This window comes from Phaseolus vulgaris, chromosome 11, assembly GCF_000499845.2.
Source record: "Phaseolus vulgaris cultivar G19833 chromosome 11, P. vulgaris v2.0, whole genome shotgun sequence".
NCBI lineage: Eukaryota > Viridiplantae > Streptophyta > Magnoliopsida > Fabales > Fabaceae > Phaseolus > Phaseolus vulgaris.
In genome coordinates, this window is record NC_023749.2 from 53,563,776 (window position 1) to 53,578,467 (window position 14,692).

The 14,692-nt window shown below is 37.5% G+C and overlaps 2 protein-coding genes across 2 annotated transcripts; one reads left to right on the forward strand and one right to left on the reverse strand.

Moving 5' to 3' along the window:
- Nucleotides 1–654: 654 nt before the first annotated feature.
- On the reverse strand, nt 655–3,879 carry LOC137824952 (uncharacterized). Its single transcript, XM_068630645.1, has 10 exons — nt 3,331–3,879; nt 3,081–3,255; nt 2,848–3,006; nt 2,600–2,693; nt 2,232–2,302; nt 1,936–1,987; nt 1,754–1,802; nt 1,523–1,657; nt 1,090–1,209; nt 655–990 (listed from the first exon to the last, which is right to left on the reverse strand). The coding sequence occupies exons 1-10, from the start codon at nt 3,534–3,536 to the stop codon at nt 855–857; spliced, it is 1,197 nt and encodes a 398-aa protein (XP_068486746.1). The 5' UTR covers nt 3,537–3,879; the 3' UTR covers nt 655–854.
- A 152-nt stretch (nt 3,880–4,031) lies between these two features.
- LOC137824883 (uncharacterized) lies at nt 4,032–9,048 on the forward strand. The gene is made up of 8 exons (XM_068630583.1): nt 4,032–4,251; nt 4,487–5,578; nt 5,715–5,821; nt 5,906–5,982; nt 6,056–6,122; nt 7,333–7,420; nt 7,504–7,563; nt 8,198–9,048. The coding sequence occupies exons 2-8, from the start codon at nt 4,709–4,711 to the stop codon at nt 8,822–8,824; spliced, it is 1,896 nt and encodes a 631-aa protein (XP_068486684.1). The 5' UTR covers nt 4,032–4,251; nt 4,487–4,708; the 3' UTR covers nt 8,825–9,048.
- Nucleotides 9,049–14,692: the final 5,644 nt, after the last annotated feature.

The following is a 14,692-nucleotide window of genomic DNA, read 5'->3' on the forward strand; positions in this document are numbered from 1 at the left end:
GTAGTTAATACAGGCGTAACAGGAGAGTTACTAAAGCGACTTTTGGAGAGAAGAGTTGAAGCAGACACTTTGGAGAGTGAGGTTCTCTCGAATAACCTCTTATTGAAAGTGTGAGTTGATGTTTTTTTTATTCCTTAACTTCATTCATTATTGCATTGGTTCTGGATTGGATTTAGTTTGACAATAAAATTCAAGATTGTTTGTTTCTTGTACTTATATCAGTTATATGAATCAGTATTTAGATATGCGATCTTGGCATTGTTGTGTGTTTTTGGGGTATTACACAAGGATGGAATCAAGAATTGATGGGTTATAGTGAATGTTTCAATAGGTTATTTGAGGTAGGGAGAAAGCTAAGAACGAGTAACATGTTCGTTTTCAAAGACCTGAAGATTTGGTAAGAGGTCTCACAATTGATTATGTGTTAACTGCTTTAATTGTCATATATTATGAATGTTTTTGAATTGTTTCCTTAAGAAGATTGCAAGCAAGAAATGCGCTTATAATGTATGACACCAACCCTCTCAACAAAAAAGATAGTTTTACTTTTCCCGGAATAGATGACATGTCTATATTCCGTGTAGCAGGAGACACATCAAGTTGATTTACATACACTATCATAACTACATCATATGATACTTTTTCTCTGAAAGATGAGTAATGCTAGCATCATTAATTACAAAAGTAAGAATCAAAGACAAACATTCTGCAATGAAATAAATTCTATCTAATGACAGCTAAACAAACCAGTTTACACTATAAAAATTGATGTCCTTTTATATATAATGTTCATGTTTCATAGGTCTATCAAATCTAAGCTAAATCCAGACAAATACACCTAAACTTATGGGACCTCAAGCACATACTGCTTCCGCTTCCTGATGCACACGCCTGCTCTCAATAAATGTCAGTCGAAATTTCTTAAATCTTCCGTCCTTTATTGCTTCTCTTATTACACGAAAGAACATCAGGTAGTGGTGCGTATTATGGCTGCAAAATTCAGTATAAATTAATGCTTGCATGTTCAAAGTATTAATTATTTGTAACATTATTGTTTGATACTATAATTTGAAGTAAAGAAATTCATACATTTCTAGCAGAGTCTGTGCCAGCATTTCATGAACATTATATAAGTGATTGATGTATGCTTTAGTATGATTCTGGCATGTATAGCAGGTGCAGTTTCCTAAAATTGGGGACATATCTTTCCTGCATGAAAAAAAGAGCAGAAAGATGAGTAAACAAGGTGATATTAAGTTGATTTCATTTTTAATCAATGTGTTCTTTGTTGGAATCCTCTTCAACTAAACACCTTCAATCCTCATCTATTTCCACTTTACCAACTTATTTCTATCACACCTATTTCTTTCCTCTCAGCTAAAACAAGGTATAACTAAATAGCATAACTAAATAGCTATTTAAATAAAAGCTATAACTAAATAGCATCCATTTACATTCAAGTTTCATAAAGTGGGGTTAATGGATAGCATCAAAATCAGAAAGAAGTTAAAATGGTGCCTACCTGTAAACTTTTGCTCTCAAATTGATTTTAGTCAAGTCCCTATCCATCTGGCATTTCTGAAAATCATATTGATCTCCACCCTTGTCTAGTGAAAACGTTAGTGCAAATCCTCCAAGTGTAAGGGAATATATGTACCTATGAACCATCACAGAAAACCATCCAAATTCCATAACACAATAGATCAAGAAATTAGGGATATTGAGCAAATGAAAATTGGAATTAGCTACTAACGTTGAATCAAAAAGATCAATCCCAGCTTCAATTCCTTCCAAGATCTCCTCTGTAAGGTTGAGATCAGTTTTAAGCACAATAAATTTGTTTTCCAACTCAATAAAGAAACATCAAGAAACAGATGTAAAAACACATGTATTAAGCAAAGCAGGAGGCTAACATAGATATTAAACTAGGTGTACCTGGGAGCCCAAGCCCACTGATCATGCGTGGTTTTTCATCCGGCAAGACATCCTGGGAACAAGGTCACCTTATGATATCAAATGATATAACTTTCACCAACAAAGTCTCCCAAAAGCTTAAGCTATTTATTGACATGAATGAATTTGTATTTGTTGATTATGTGACTCATTCATCTATTATTATTCCTCTATTTCCTAATTTCCTCATCTATTATCATATTAACAATAGAAACATCCAAGAGTGTGTAGTAAGAATGAAATGGAAATGTACAACCCATAACTATAGTTGGACTTACTGTAACAGCACTTAGAAGAGCACCTCGTTCTTCAATGCCCTCGCCTAGACCAAATCCTCCAATCCAATAACCTGCATCAGTCATTACAGTTCATCAATAATATGTATCAAAACAATACATGCATTTGAAGATCTCAAATGAATCACACATAGTATTCAGCGTCATTGATTCAATGCAATAAATACACAATATTCAGCCAGCATTTCTCCTAATTATGGAACAATAAAATCTGTACAAAGAAGTGTGAACACCATCTTCAGCAGCATATTCCTAGAGAACACCATCTTCAGCATACTTTTAGAGATTCTAACACAAAAAGAAGTGTGAACACAGTAACACCAATGTATAAGACAACTATAGAAAAAAACCTGAAACATTTCGCTTGGCCACCTCCACTGCACATCGCTTCCTTTCATCCAAATTTGGGCCTCCAACAATAGCACCAAAGACTGACCCAGCTGCCTAATTTTCAGACATTAATATAATTAAACTAGTTATGACAACATTATCGAAACCACATTCATTACATCTATTAAATTTCTGAGAATTCGTGAACTTCAGGACACAATTCATATCACAAGTAGAGCAAAAGAAGAAAACACAAATTGTCCTTTACCGGATTTAATGCAAGGCAATCGTCAAGCCATCGCACAGTTCTATCTACTGAGGTTTTGTTCCTTTTATCAGACACCCAAGCAGGTACCTCATCAGCCAAAGTGGCCCATATATTTGGCCTCATGCATGAAATCATTTCAACATAATCTTTGGGTTTAATCTGGGCATTTGAAGATACATTAGATTCATCCTTATTTAAAATGTAAAACTACAGCAGATTGACACTAAATTTACCAACAGACGACCACAAGGAGTCTCAAAAGATGCTCCGAGTTTGGTAGCTCCCTTAGACTCAGGAAGGCATTGGATGGAATCTCTGGGTACCGCCGCAATTCCATATTGGTGCAAACCAAGCATCTGGTGAAGGCCTCCTATTTTTGATATCGTGGTTGAAGCAAGACCTTCCAAACTAGAAAAATGGAGCAGAAGAGAATCAGAATAACGTGAATTATAGATTATGAAAATTGGAGGCATTACTTCTTACAAGTGGAGTGGAGAAGTTTGAAGGAGATGGGAATCAGGAAAAGGGAGAGAAGTGAGTAGGTCAGGGGCGATAAAATGTGGAAGCCCTTTACGAGTGGATAGGAGAAGAGCTGGGGTCTCCATGGCTTTTGGGCAGCTTCCCATCTCTAGTGCTCCTACCCGACCACCGCCACAGCATGCCTTCTTCACCACAAACTTCATTTGCATGTTGTGCTGGCAGTCGCCGTCGCCGTCGCAGTCGCAGTCGCAGTCGCAGGCGCAGCCTTCTTTCTGATGCTAAATGGTACCGTTACTGGTTTCTGCACCCTTGCAATGCACAGGTATTCGGTCCGGGTCTTAGAAAAAAAATATATTTATATGTAAATTTTAATTGATAAAAGTAAAATAAATTCAGTTGTTAAAATAATATTAAATTGATTAATTTTATGGAGTATTTTTTCTTCTATTAAAAATAGAAGATGCAGTTAGATTCACCTCAATTGAATTTGATTTACTCCACATTGCTTAAAAATACATTGTTACAAATTCAATTTCTGAAAAAACAAAATAAAATTTGAAGGAAGTTTTCCCAATTAAAAAAAAAACAGAGTATTAAAAAATAAAATAAAATGTACATCAATTAAATAAAAATATCCAATTTGGAGCCGCTCTTGTATTCTGCAGCCTAATAAAAAAAAAACAGAACCCAAATAACCTAAATCCCAATGTAACCCTAATTCCGCACCACCCAACGGCACCACTGGGACTACCGTCGACCTAAAACCCGCAACCTACAAACACCGCACGAACCGCCACCACCGCGCGACGACCTCTGCCCAATTGTCATCACCGCGCGACCTGCTCCGCTCGATCGCCACCACCTCCGCTCCAGAGAAGACGCAACGAATGTGACTGAAACCAAAACGCAACGCGAAACCCTAAAGTGAGTTTATTCCATTTAATTTTCCTCATTTGAATATGTATTTCTTACTTAATTACAAGCTATTCAAATTATTAAGAAATAATAATAATAATTATTATGAATTAAACATGTCCATCATGATAACTTTGTTGTATATTATAAGTATAAGTATAAATATAAATTATTAATTTCTTGGAAGATCTCCCAATGCTGTTATCCCTTGCATTTGCCCTGAAATTTCTTTTTTCGTGCGCAGTTCAGAGGAGGAACAAAAACAGAGCAAGTTCACTCCAAATGCCGCTCAAGCATTTTGGAGTTTTGAAATCAACTGTCGATTTTCTCGGTAAAGTCTCAGAGTTCTTGTTGTTTTGGCCAGGTTCAGAGTTCTTGAATTCCTTTCCTACTATACTTCACCCTCCAAAACCGAGTTTAATTGAAACCTTGAACTGTATAGATTTCTTGTGTTTATGTTAACGGCATGGCTAACAATGCCAACTCTTCCTCCAAAACCCAACCCCCTTATGCTCCTAATCCTAACCATCAAAATTTCTTGCAAAACAATGGTGTGGGCATGACACCCCAGGCCCAATTAGGTTCTGGCAATGGCAACCACCTAAGCCAAAGCTTGATGACCCCTTTTATGCAGCCACTACCCATGAGTGCAGCACCTTTCATGAATGCTGCAAATCACAATCATTTTCCCCTGCAAAACAATCAGATGCATCTGCCTCAAATGGGTTTGCCTGGTCATCAACAATGTCAACCCCATGTGGGGGGTTTAGGTCCCCAAAATAGTGTTGGCAATCCCAATTACAGCAATCCGATGTATCCTGTTCAGGGACAAGTCATGCAAAACGCAACTCAACTCAATTTGTCTCAATTACAAGGACAAATGTTGGCACAAAGTATTTTGAATATGCTTCAGCCGCCTAATATGAATTTGAGTATGCCAAATGGCCAATTTTGTGCCCCTTATCCTATGCAGAATATGAATCAACAGTTACCTAATCAAATGCCAAACCCTTCTCAAGGGGTTCCTCATGTCATGCATCCTGGTTCCTGCCCTGTGTTTGGGTTTCCAAACCAAGTGCCTCAGGCTATGGTCCCTCAGAATTCATTATTTTCTCCAAATGCCCAATTAGGTTTTGTTCCTGGAAATCAGGTTCGGCCGCAGATGGACCTGAACGAGAAAAACCTTGCTCCACCAAATGTGAGTGCAAATGCATTTGTATCATGGTCTCCTTTTTCATCTCAGCAGTTACAAGGGAATGCTTCTGGATCACTTAATCCTAATTTGGCTCATACAAGTAACTCTCAACCTCCTGCATTCATGAAGTCACACTCGCAGGTATTTAAAACTGAAGTCTTTTCTGTCTTTTAATGTGTGTTAACAGAGTTTGTTGTTTCACTACGCATAAATACCATACTATTGTAAATGAAGCTGTGGTATTTATATTTACCGCAAATCCCAATAATTGCTGCAGGAAAATCCTTGTGGCAATATTAAAACTAATGTTCCAAACACTAACTGGAATGGATCACCAAGTAAAAACTTCAAAAATAGACCAAATCGAGGGGGCTTTCAAGGAGGGTATGTTATTTTCTTTTCTCTTTTATTACTCCTGATCACTTGCATGCTTTTCCTGCGAGTTACAATGTTGCCTTGTTCCTTTAGATTCCAGAAGTCTAAATTTCATGATGTCAATAATGGAAAGAGGAGAAATGGGTTTCCTAAAGAACATGATGGAAGAGGTTTGAACTTTTCTTCCTTGTTACCCAGATGAAACATTTTATGTGGTTAGGCTAATGCTTGTGATGAAAGCAGGCCCTTACAGTGGGAGGGCAGGACATGATAGATTAAGATCAAAGGAACATAAGCAGCAACCTGAAAGGTAGCTTCTGCTTCACTTTCTGATCCTTTTTTATCTGGTCCCAGTTTATTACTTGCAAGCAGTCATGTTTTAATTGTCTCTGTTCATAATGATAATGTGTAACGACGAGATGCTAATTAAGTAGTTCTTAGTTTATTTGGTACTTCCTGAAAGTGAAGGTTATTTCACATTGCTGTTTCTAGAGTCCTAAAAAAGATGGTACTAGATATCAACTCAGTGTAATATTTTCTTGAAAATGTGAGAATTTACTTGAAAAAGAATGATGTGCACCAGAAAAGTAAAACAATGTTAATAGACATTTTTTGCCACTCTGATAGAAGTTTAGTCATATCATATTATCCTCGATTCTGTGTACAAATGTCCAGTTTTCTAGACTGTCATTAGTCACTACATATGGGACATAGGGAATAAGTCAACTCTATATTGAACCATTCTCTGTAACAAACTTTAATAAATGCAGTTATCAGCTATTCATTTTAACTAAAGGTTCGCAAAGTAAAAATACTTGACATATAAGCCTGTTGTAGGACAGGAAAATATTTTGGTCTATTTTAATTTTGAACTATGAGATCAGGCATGGTCGTTAGAAAATATCTGAGACTGAAAATACTGTATGAACATAATGGTGACATCAAGCCATCTTAGAGACCCAAAATTGTGTCAACCACGGTACTTTGTAGGTCATTTTTTGAACACCTCTGAAAGCACAAGTTTATTTGGGATGACCTTCAGTGCACACACTCTTGCAGTGTATGTGGCATTAAGGATCCAACAATGGTAACTTTTCTTGCCTTTTATGTGTTGTAAGTATGTTTTACTTTTATTTGATCCATCTGAATTTTTAATTGAGACAAGTGTGGTAGTCAAAAAACACCCGTGGTTCTATATAATTAAAATGACCTAACTACCTTCAACATATTGAATCAATAAGCTTGTTACCTTTCACAGTTTTAGTACCATACTTGTGATTTTTGTCTAAATAAATGTCTTCCAGAATCCAGATAACCTTCTAAATGAAATTAGATTTCCTTTCGGTGTTATTTTTATAAATTATTTCTGCTTTCTTATCAGATTTTTATTGTCTTTTCACTATTGAATTACTTTTCTTAGACATATAGTTTCACAACTTATTCTTTTATACTGAAAATACATTAACTCTAAACCTGATTTTGTTTATGATTGCTATTATCCTCGATTCTTGAATGGTTAGATCTTTCTGCGTGACTTACTCTGAGCAAGAAATTCAACAATGGCGTGAAGCACGGAAAAAGAATCATCCTTGTAACAACTTTCAGAAGGTTGTAAACAAACTGATCTATCCATTGCTTGTGTGTTATCACACATTATTTTCTAAATATCAATTCCTGAATACTAATTGCAGAGGCACAGTGAATGCCCGATGGACTCCAAGGTCATTAAAAGGGAGGTCTTACAAAGAGAGGTATAGTTCTTAGAGGGATGTTATTAGCATGTAACACTTCCCAATATATATCATGTCGTGAAATTTAATATTGTTGTTTGATATAGAAGTTAAGCAAATAGTCTTTTTTAGCATGAAATGTAAGTGCGGGTACATAAATGGTTCTGTATGATAAGAATTGACATATTTCGTTTTTAGAACGAAAAAATAAATAAATAAATAAATAACATACAAAAACTTTAATTTCTTTAGTTTTGTTTGAACTCCGTTAATGATTGAGTTGAGATAATTAAGCACATGTTTGGTCTTTAGTAATTGCCATATCCTTTTATTAAAGGATAAATTAACATTAATAAGTAATTAACCTTCTGTTAATATGCAATCAAATATAGTATTGGCATATTTCCTTTTTAATACAAAAAAACCTTTGTACAAAAGCTTTAATTCTGTTAGTTTTGTTTGAACTCCATTAATAGTTAAGGTAATTAAGTACGTGTTTTGTATATAATATTTGTTATGTGTGTTTATTAAAGGAATAATTAATGTTAATATGTAATTAACCTTGCAATTATCCCAACTCTACTTCAATTACTTTTTTAACTCAGCAAATGGTATTCCAATTCATTAATGCAGTGTATATATTTTGTCTTTGCAGCTTAAGGAGGTTTTAGCAAAGCAAGCTGAATTGGGAATCGAAGTTGCTGAAATACCATCACATTACCTTAAGAATTCTGAAAATCAAGGTCTTCACAATGAAGGGAAAAACAAATTTAGTGACAAAAGAAAGTTCCAAAATAAGTTCAACAAGAAATTAGACAGAAAAGGTCGGTTAGGCAAGAAGCAAAAGTTTGCTGACAAAGACTCTTCAGAAAGCCCTTTTTTAAAGAAGACGAAGCCAACCTTATTGCAAAAACTCTTGAGTGCTGATATAAAGAAGGATAAGAGCCACTTGTTTCAGGTTTTCAGGTTCATGGTAACAAATTCCTTCTTCAAACATTGTCCTGACAAGCCACTTAGATATCCATCAGTCATAGTTAAAGAAAACGGGTCTGAAGTTCACACTGAAAAAAATGTTCTTAAACGCGGGAACGAGGCAGCTGTTAAAAAAATCGTTAGCCTCAACAACGATGATGATCATGATAGTGAAGACAAAGACAGTGATGTGGATGAGAATGACTCTATTGTGCATAGCAATCCACACAAAGAACTTTTTTCCATGGTTAAAGGTAGTGAAGAAGGATTTGAGAAATCTGATGAAGAGGAGGGAGAAATTTTAGAATGAAATTCCAAGGTTGCTGCTCCACTTTTTGCAGCAAAGTTTTGAATGCTGGTGGTATACGTTTTCTGTTTAATCATTTGCTTCCCTTATGGTTTTACCACCACACCCTCCTTTCATTTAAGGTTATTTTTGTTATTTTGGATGAAATTTTTGTCATTTTCAATTGCAGATTGAGTGTATGTTGGAATTGATATACCGCATGAAGAAATTGTCTAATTTTTGTTATACATCCCAACGCTCCCACCGCCCCTATATGTTATAAAGTTTACCAAAAATAGATTAATAGTCAAACTTATATTTTCTTTTTTCAAATTTCATCCTAAACTTTTTTTTATATAATTATTGAAAATATTCATTTAAATATGATAAAAAATTTATTGAAAGTTTCATTTTAAGGATTGCCTTTAAATGAGTGATTTATTCAAAAAATATCATACTCCTAGTGATTAGTTTTGTAATACGAAATAAAATTAATTAGGCTGCAACATTTTTCTTTACGTGGAATTTCAGGAAAAAACTATATTGGAAGAATTTTTCTGAAATTTTGTTCAAACCAAGGTTATCTATCCTCTACGAAAACGTGTGAAATTTTGTCTTACTTTCGACAATTTTTATTGTGGGTCCGTATTGCGTTGAAAAAGTTCAGTACTTCCATATATTGTTTTCACTCAGGTAAGGAGACACGTCCAACAAAGAATCATAAAAAGGAGATACGGGGAAGGACGTTATGTTTTCGGAAAATAAGTTTTGTTCACTCTCGGTCTGGGACTTACTACGCCTTACTCCTTGGGTGTTTTGGTCTGAAATTTCTACCAGACGTTCGTCACTGTGTCTATTGAGTTTTGGCTGAGGTTTGAGGCCCAGATTCGTACCACAAGATTGACAATAAATTTTTTATTGATCACTGTCAGGGCTGAAAGGAAGGTTCATTTGTGTGCGAAACTGTTTGATTTTTTTCGTGGGCGAATACTCATCCGTTTGACCTGAATTTTATCGCGTTTTGTCCCAAATTCAGTGGAGATTCCTACGTGGAATTTCAGGAAAAAATTATTTCGGGAGAATTTTTCGAAAATTTTGTGCAAACCAAGGCTATCCTCTACCAAAACTTGTGAAATTTCGCCTTTCGGCAATTTTTATTCTGGGACCGTATTGCGCTGAAAACGTTCACACAAGTACTTCCATATGTTGTTTGCACCCAGGTAAGGAGGCACGTCCATAAAAGAATCACAAAAAGGAGATACGGGGAAGAAAATCCAGGACGTTTTGTTTTCGGAAAACCAGTTTTGTTCACTCCCGGTCTGGGACTTACTTACTACGCCTTACTCCTTGGTTGCTTTGGTTTGAAATTTTTACCAGATGTTCGTCAATGTGTCTATTGAGTTTTGGATGAGATTTGAGGCCCAGATTCGTCCCACAAGATTGGCAATAAATTTTTTATTGATCACTGCCAGGGCTGAAAGGAAGGTTCGTTTGTGTGCGAAACTGTTTCATTTTTTTCGCGGGGCGAATACTCATCCGTTTGACCTGAAATTTGCCGCGTTTTGTCCCAAATTCAGTGGAGATTCTTACGTGCAATTTCAGGAAAAAACTATTTAGGGAGAATTGTGCAAATCAAGGCTATCCTCTACTGAAACTTGTGAAATTTCACCCTACTTTCGGCAATTTTTATTCTGGGTCCGTATTGCGCTGAAAAGGTTCACACAAGTACTTCCATATGCTGTTTGCACCCAGGTAAGGAGGCACGTCCATAAAAGAATCACAAAAAGGAGATACGGGAAAGAAAATCCAGGACGTTTTGTTTTTGGAAAATCAGTTTTGTTCACTCTCGGTTTGGGACTTACTACGCCTTACTCCTTGGGTGTTTTGGTCTGAAATTTTTACCAGACGTTCGTCACTGTGTCTATTGAGTTTTGGCTGAGGTTTGAGGCCCAGATTCGTCCCACAAGATTGACAATAAATTTTTTATTAATCACTGCCAGTGCTGAAAGGAAGGTTCGTTTGTGTGCGAAACTGTATGATTTTTTTCGTGGGCGAATACTCATCCATTTGACCTGAATTTTATCGCGTTTTGTCCCAAATTCAGTGGAGATTCCTACGTGGAATTTCAGGAAAAAACTATTTTGGGAGAATTTTTCGTAAATTTTTTGCAAACCAAAGGCTATCATCTACCGAAACTTGTGAAATTTCGCCCTACTTTCGGCAATTTTTATTCTGGGACCGTATTGCGCTGAAAAGGTTCACACAAGTACTTCCATATGCTGTTTGCACCCAGGTAAGGAGGCACGTCGATAAAAGAATCACAAAAAGGAGATACGGGGAAGAAAATCCAGGACGTTTTGTTTTTGGAAAACCAGTTTTGTTCCCTCTCGGTCTGGGACTTACTACGCCTTACTCCTTGGATGTTTTGGTCTGAAATTTTTACCAGACGTTCGTCACTGTGTCTATTGAGTTTTGGTTGACGTTTGAGGCCCAGATTCGTCCCACAAGATTGACAATAAATTTTTTATTGATCACTGCCAGGGCTGAAAGGAAGGTTTGTTTTGTGCGAAACTGTTTGATTTTTTTCGTGGGCGAATACTCATCCGTTTGACCTGAAATTTATCGCGTTTTGTCCCAAATTTAGTGGAGATTCTTACGTGGTATTTCAGGAAAAAACTATTTCGGGAGAATTTTTCGGAAATTTTGTGCAAACCAAAGGCTATCCTCTACGGAAACTTGTGAAATTTCGCCCTACATTCGGCAATTTTTATTCTGGGTCCGTATTGCGCTGAAAAGGTTCAGCAAGTACTTCCATATGCTGTTTGCACCCAGGTAAGGAGGCACGTCCATAAAAGAATCACAAAAAGGAGATACGGGGAAGAAAATCCAGGACGTTTTGTTTTCGGAAAACCAGTTTTGTTCACTCTCGGTCTGGGACTTACTACGCCTTACTCCCTGGGTGTTTTGGTCTGAAATTTTTACCAGACGTTCGTCACTGTGTCTATTGAGTTTTGGCTGAGGTTTGAGGCCCAGATTCGTCCCACAAGATTGGCAATAAATTTTTTATTGATCACTGCCAGGGCTGAAAGGAAGGTTCGTTTGTGTGCGAAGCTGTTTGATTTTTTTCGTGGGCGAATATTCATCCGTTTGACCTGAAATTTGTCGCGTTTTGTCCCAAATTCAGTGGAGATTCTTACGTGGGATTTCAGGAAAAAACTATTTCGGGAGAATTTTGTGCAAACCAAGGCTATCCTCTACCGAAACTTTTGAAATTTCGCTCTACTTTCGGCAATTTTTATTCTGGATCCGTATTGCGCTGAAAAGGTTCACACAAGTACTTCCATATGCTGTTTGCACCCAGGTAAGGAGGCACGTCCATAAAAGAATCACAAAAAGGAGATACGGGGAAGAAAATCCAGGACGTTTTGTTTTCGGAAAACCAGTTTTGTTCACTCTTGGTCTGGGACTTACTACGCCTTACTCCTTGGGTGTTTTGGTCTGAAATTTTTACCAGACGTTCGTCACTGTGTCTATTGAGTTTTGGCTGATGTTTGAGGCCCAGATTCGTCTTACAAGATTGGCAATAAATTTTTTATTGATCACTGCCAGGGCTGAAAGGAAGGTTCGTTTGTGTGTGAAGCTGTTTGATTTTTTTCGTGGGCGAATACTCATCCGTTTGACCTGAAATTTGTCGCGTTTTGTCCCAAATTCAGTGGAGATTCTGACGTGGGATTTCAGGAAAAAACTATTTCGGGTGAATATTTCAGAAATTTTGTGCAAACCAAGGCTATCCTCTACCGAAACTTGTGAAATTTCGCCCTACTTTCGGATATTTTTATTCTGGGTCCGTATTGCGCTGAAAAGGTTCACACAAGTACTTCCCTATGCTGTTTGCACCCAGGTAAGGAGGCACGTCCATAAAAGAATCACAAAAATAAGATACGGGGAAGAAAATCCAGGACGTTTTGTTTTCGGAAAACCAGTTTTGTTCACTCTCGGTCTGGGACTTACTACGCCTTACTCCCTGGGTGTTTTGGTCTGAAATTTTTACCAGACGTTCGTCACTGTGTCTATTCAGTTTTGGCTGAGGTTTGAGGCCCAGATTCGTCCCACAAGATTGGCAATAAATTTTTTATTGATCACTGCCAGGGCTGAAAGGAAGGTTCGTTTGTGTGCGAAGCTGTTTGATTTTTTTCGTGGGCGAATACTCATCCGTTTGACCTGAAATTTGTCGCGTTTTGTCCCAAATTCAGTGGAGATTCTTACGTGGGATTTCAGGAAAAAATTATTTCGGGAGAATTTTGTGCAAACCAAGGCTATCCTCTACCGAAACTTGTGAAATTTCGCTCTACTTTCGGCAATTTTTATTCTGGGTCCGTATTGCGCTGAAAAGGTTCACACAAGTACTTCCCTATGCTGTTTGCACCCAGGTAAGGAGGCACGTCCATAAAAGAATCACAAAAAGGAGATACGGGGAAGAAAATCCAGGACGTTTTGTTTTCGGAAAACCAGTTTTGTTCACTCTCGGTCTGGGACTTACTACGCCTTACTCCTTGGGTGTTTTGGTCTGAAATTTTTACCAGAGGTTCGTCACTGTGTCTATTGAGTTTTGGCTGAGGTTTGAGGCCCAGATTCGTCCCACAAGATTGGGAATAAATTTTTTATTGATCACTGCCAGGGCTGAAAGGAATGTTCGTTTGTGTGCGAAGCTGTTTGATTTTTTTCGTGGGCGAATACTCATCCGTTTGACCTGAAATTTGTCGCGTTTTGTCCCAAATTCAGTGGAGATTCTTACGTGGGATTTCAGGAAAAAACTATTTCGGGAGAATTTTGTGCAAACCAAGGCTATCCTCTACCGAAACTTGTGAAATTTCGCCCTACTTTCGGCAATTTTTATTCTGTGCCCGTATTGCGCTGAAAAGGTTCACACAAGTACTTCCCTATGCTGTTTGCACCCAGGTAAGGAGGCATGTCCATAAAAGAATCACAAAATGGAGATACGGGGAAGAAAATCCAGGACGTTTTGTTTTCGGAAAACCAGTTTTGTTCACTCTCGGTCTGGGACTTACTACGCCTTACTCCTTGGGTGTTTTTGTCTGAAATTTTTACCAGACATTCGTCACTGTGTCTATTGAGTTTTGGCTGAGGTTTGAGGCCCAGATTCGTCCCACAAGATTGGCAATAAATTTTTTATTGATCACTGCCAGCGTTGAAAGGAAGGTTCGTTTGTGTGCGAAGCTGTTCGATTTTTTTCGTGGGCGAATACTCATCCGTTTGACCTGAAATTTGTCGCGTTTTGTCCCAAATTCAGTGGATATTCTTACGCGGGATTTCAGAAAAAACTATTTCGGGAGAAATTTTCGAAAATTTCGTGCAAACCAAGGCTATCCTCTACCGAAACTTGTGAAATTTCGCCCTACTTTCGGCAATTTTTATTCTGGGTCCGTATTGCGCTGAAAAGGTTCACACAAGTACTTCCCTATGCTGTTTGCACCCAGGTAAGGAGGCACGTCCATAAAAGAATCACAAAAAGGAGATACGGGGAAGAAAATCCAGGACGTTTTGTTTTCGGAAAACCAGTTTTGTTCACTCTTGGTCTGGGACTTACTACGCCTTACTCCTTGGGTGTTTTGGTCTGAAATTTTTACCAGACGTTCGTCACTGTGTCTATTGAGTTTTGGCTGAGGTTTGAGGCCCAGATTCGTCCCACAAGATTGGCAATAAATTTTTTATTGATCACTGCCAGGGCTGAAAGGAAGGTTCGTTTCTGCGCGAAGCTGTTTGATTTTTTTCGTGGGCGAATACTCATCCGTTTGACCTGAAATTTGTCGCGTTTTGTCCCAAATTCAGTGGAGATTCTTACGTGGGATTTCAGGAAAAAACTATTTCGGG

What these genes read in the sequence shown, in the direction of transcription:
- LOC137824952 (XM_068630645.1), bottom strand. Translation starts at nt 3,536, where the DNA reads ATGCAAATGAAGTTTGTGGTGAAGAAGGCATGCTGTGGCGGTGGTCGG. An exon ending in CTCTTCTAAGTGCTGTTACA is followed by an intron (nt 1,988 to 2,231) that starts GTAAGTCCAACT and finishes CCTTGTTCCCAG; the next exon opens with GATGTCTTGCCGGATGAAAA. An exon ending in GCACAGACTCTGCTAGAAAT is followed by an intron (nt 991 to 1,089) that starts GTATGAATTTCT and finishes TGAATTTTGCAG; the next exon opens with CCATAATACGCACCACTACC.
- LOC137824883 (XM_068630583.1), top strand. Translation starts at nt 4,709, where the DNA reads ATGGCTAACAATGCCAACTCTTCCTCCAAAACCCAACCCCCTTATGCT. An exon ending in CATAAGCAGCAACCTGAAAG is followed by an intron (nt 6,123 to 7,332) that starts GTAGCTTCTGCT and finishes TTGAATGGTTAG; the next exon opens with ATCTTTCTGCGTGACTTACT. An exon ending in GGGAGGTCTTACAAAGAGAG is followed by an intron (nt 7,564 to 8,197) that starts GTATAGTTCTTA and finishes TTGTCTTTGCAG; the next exon opens with CTTAAGGAGGTTTTAGCAAA.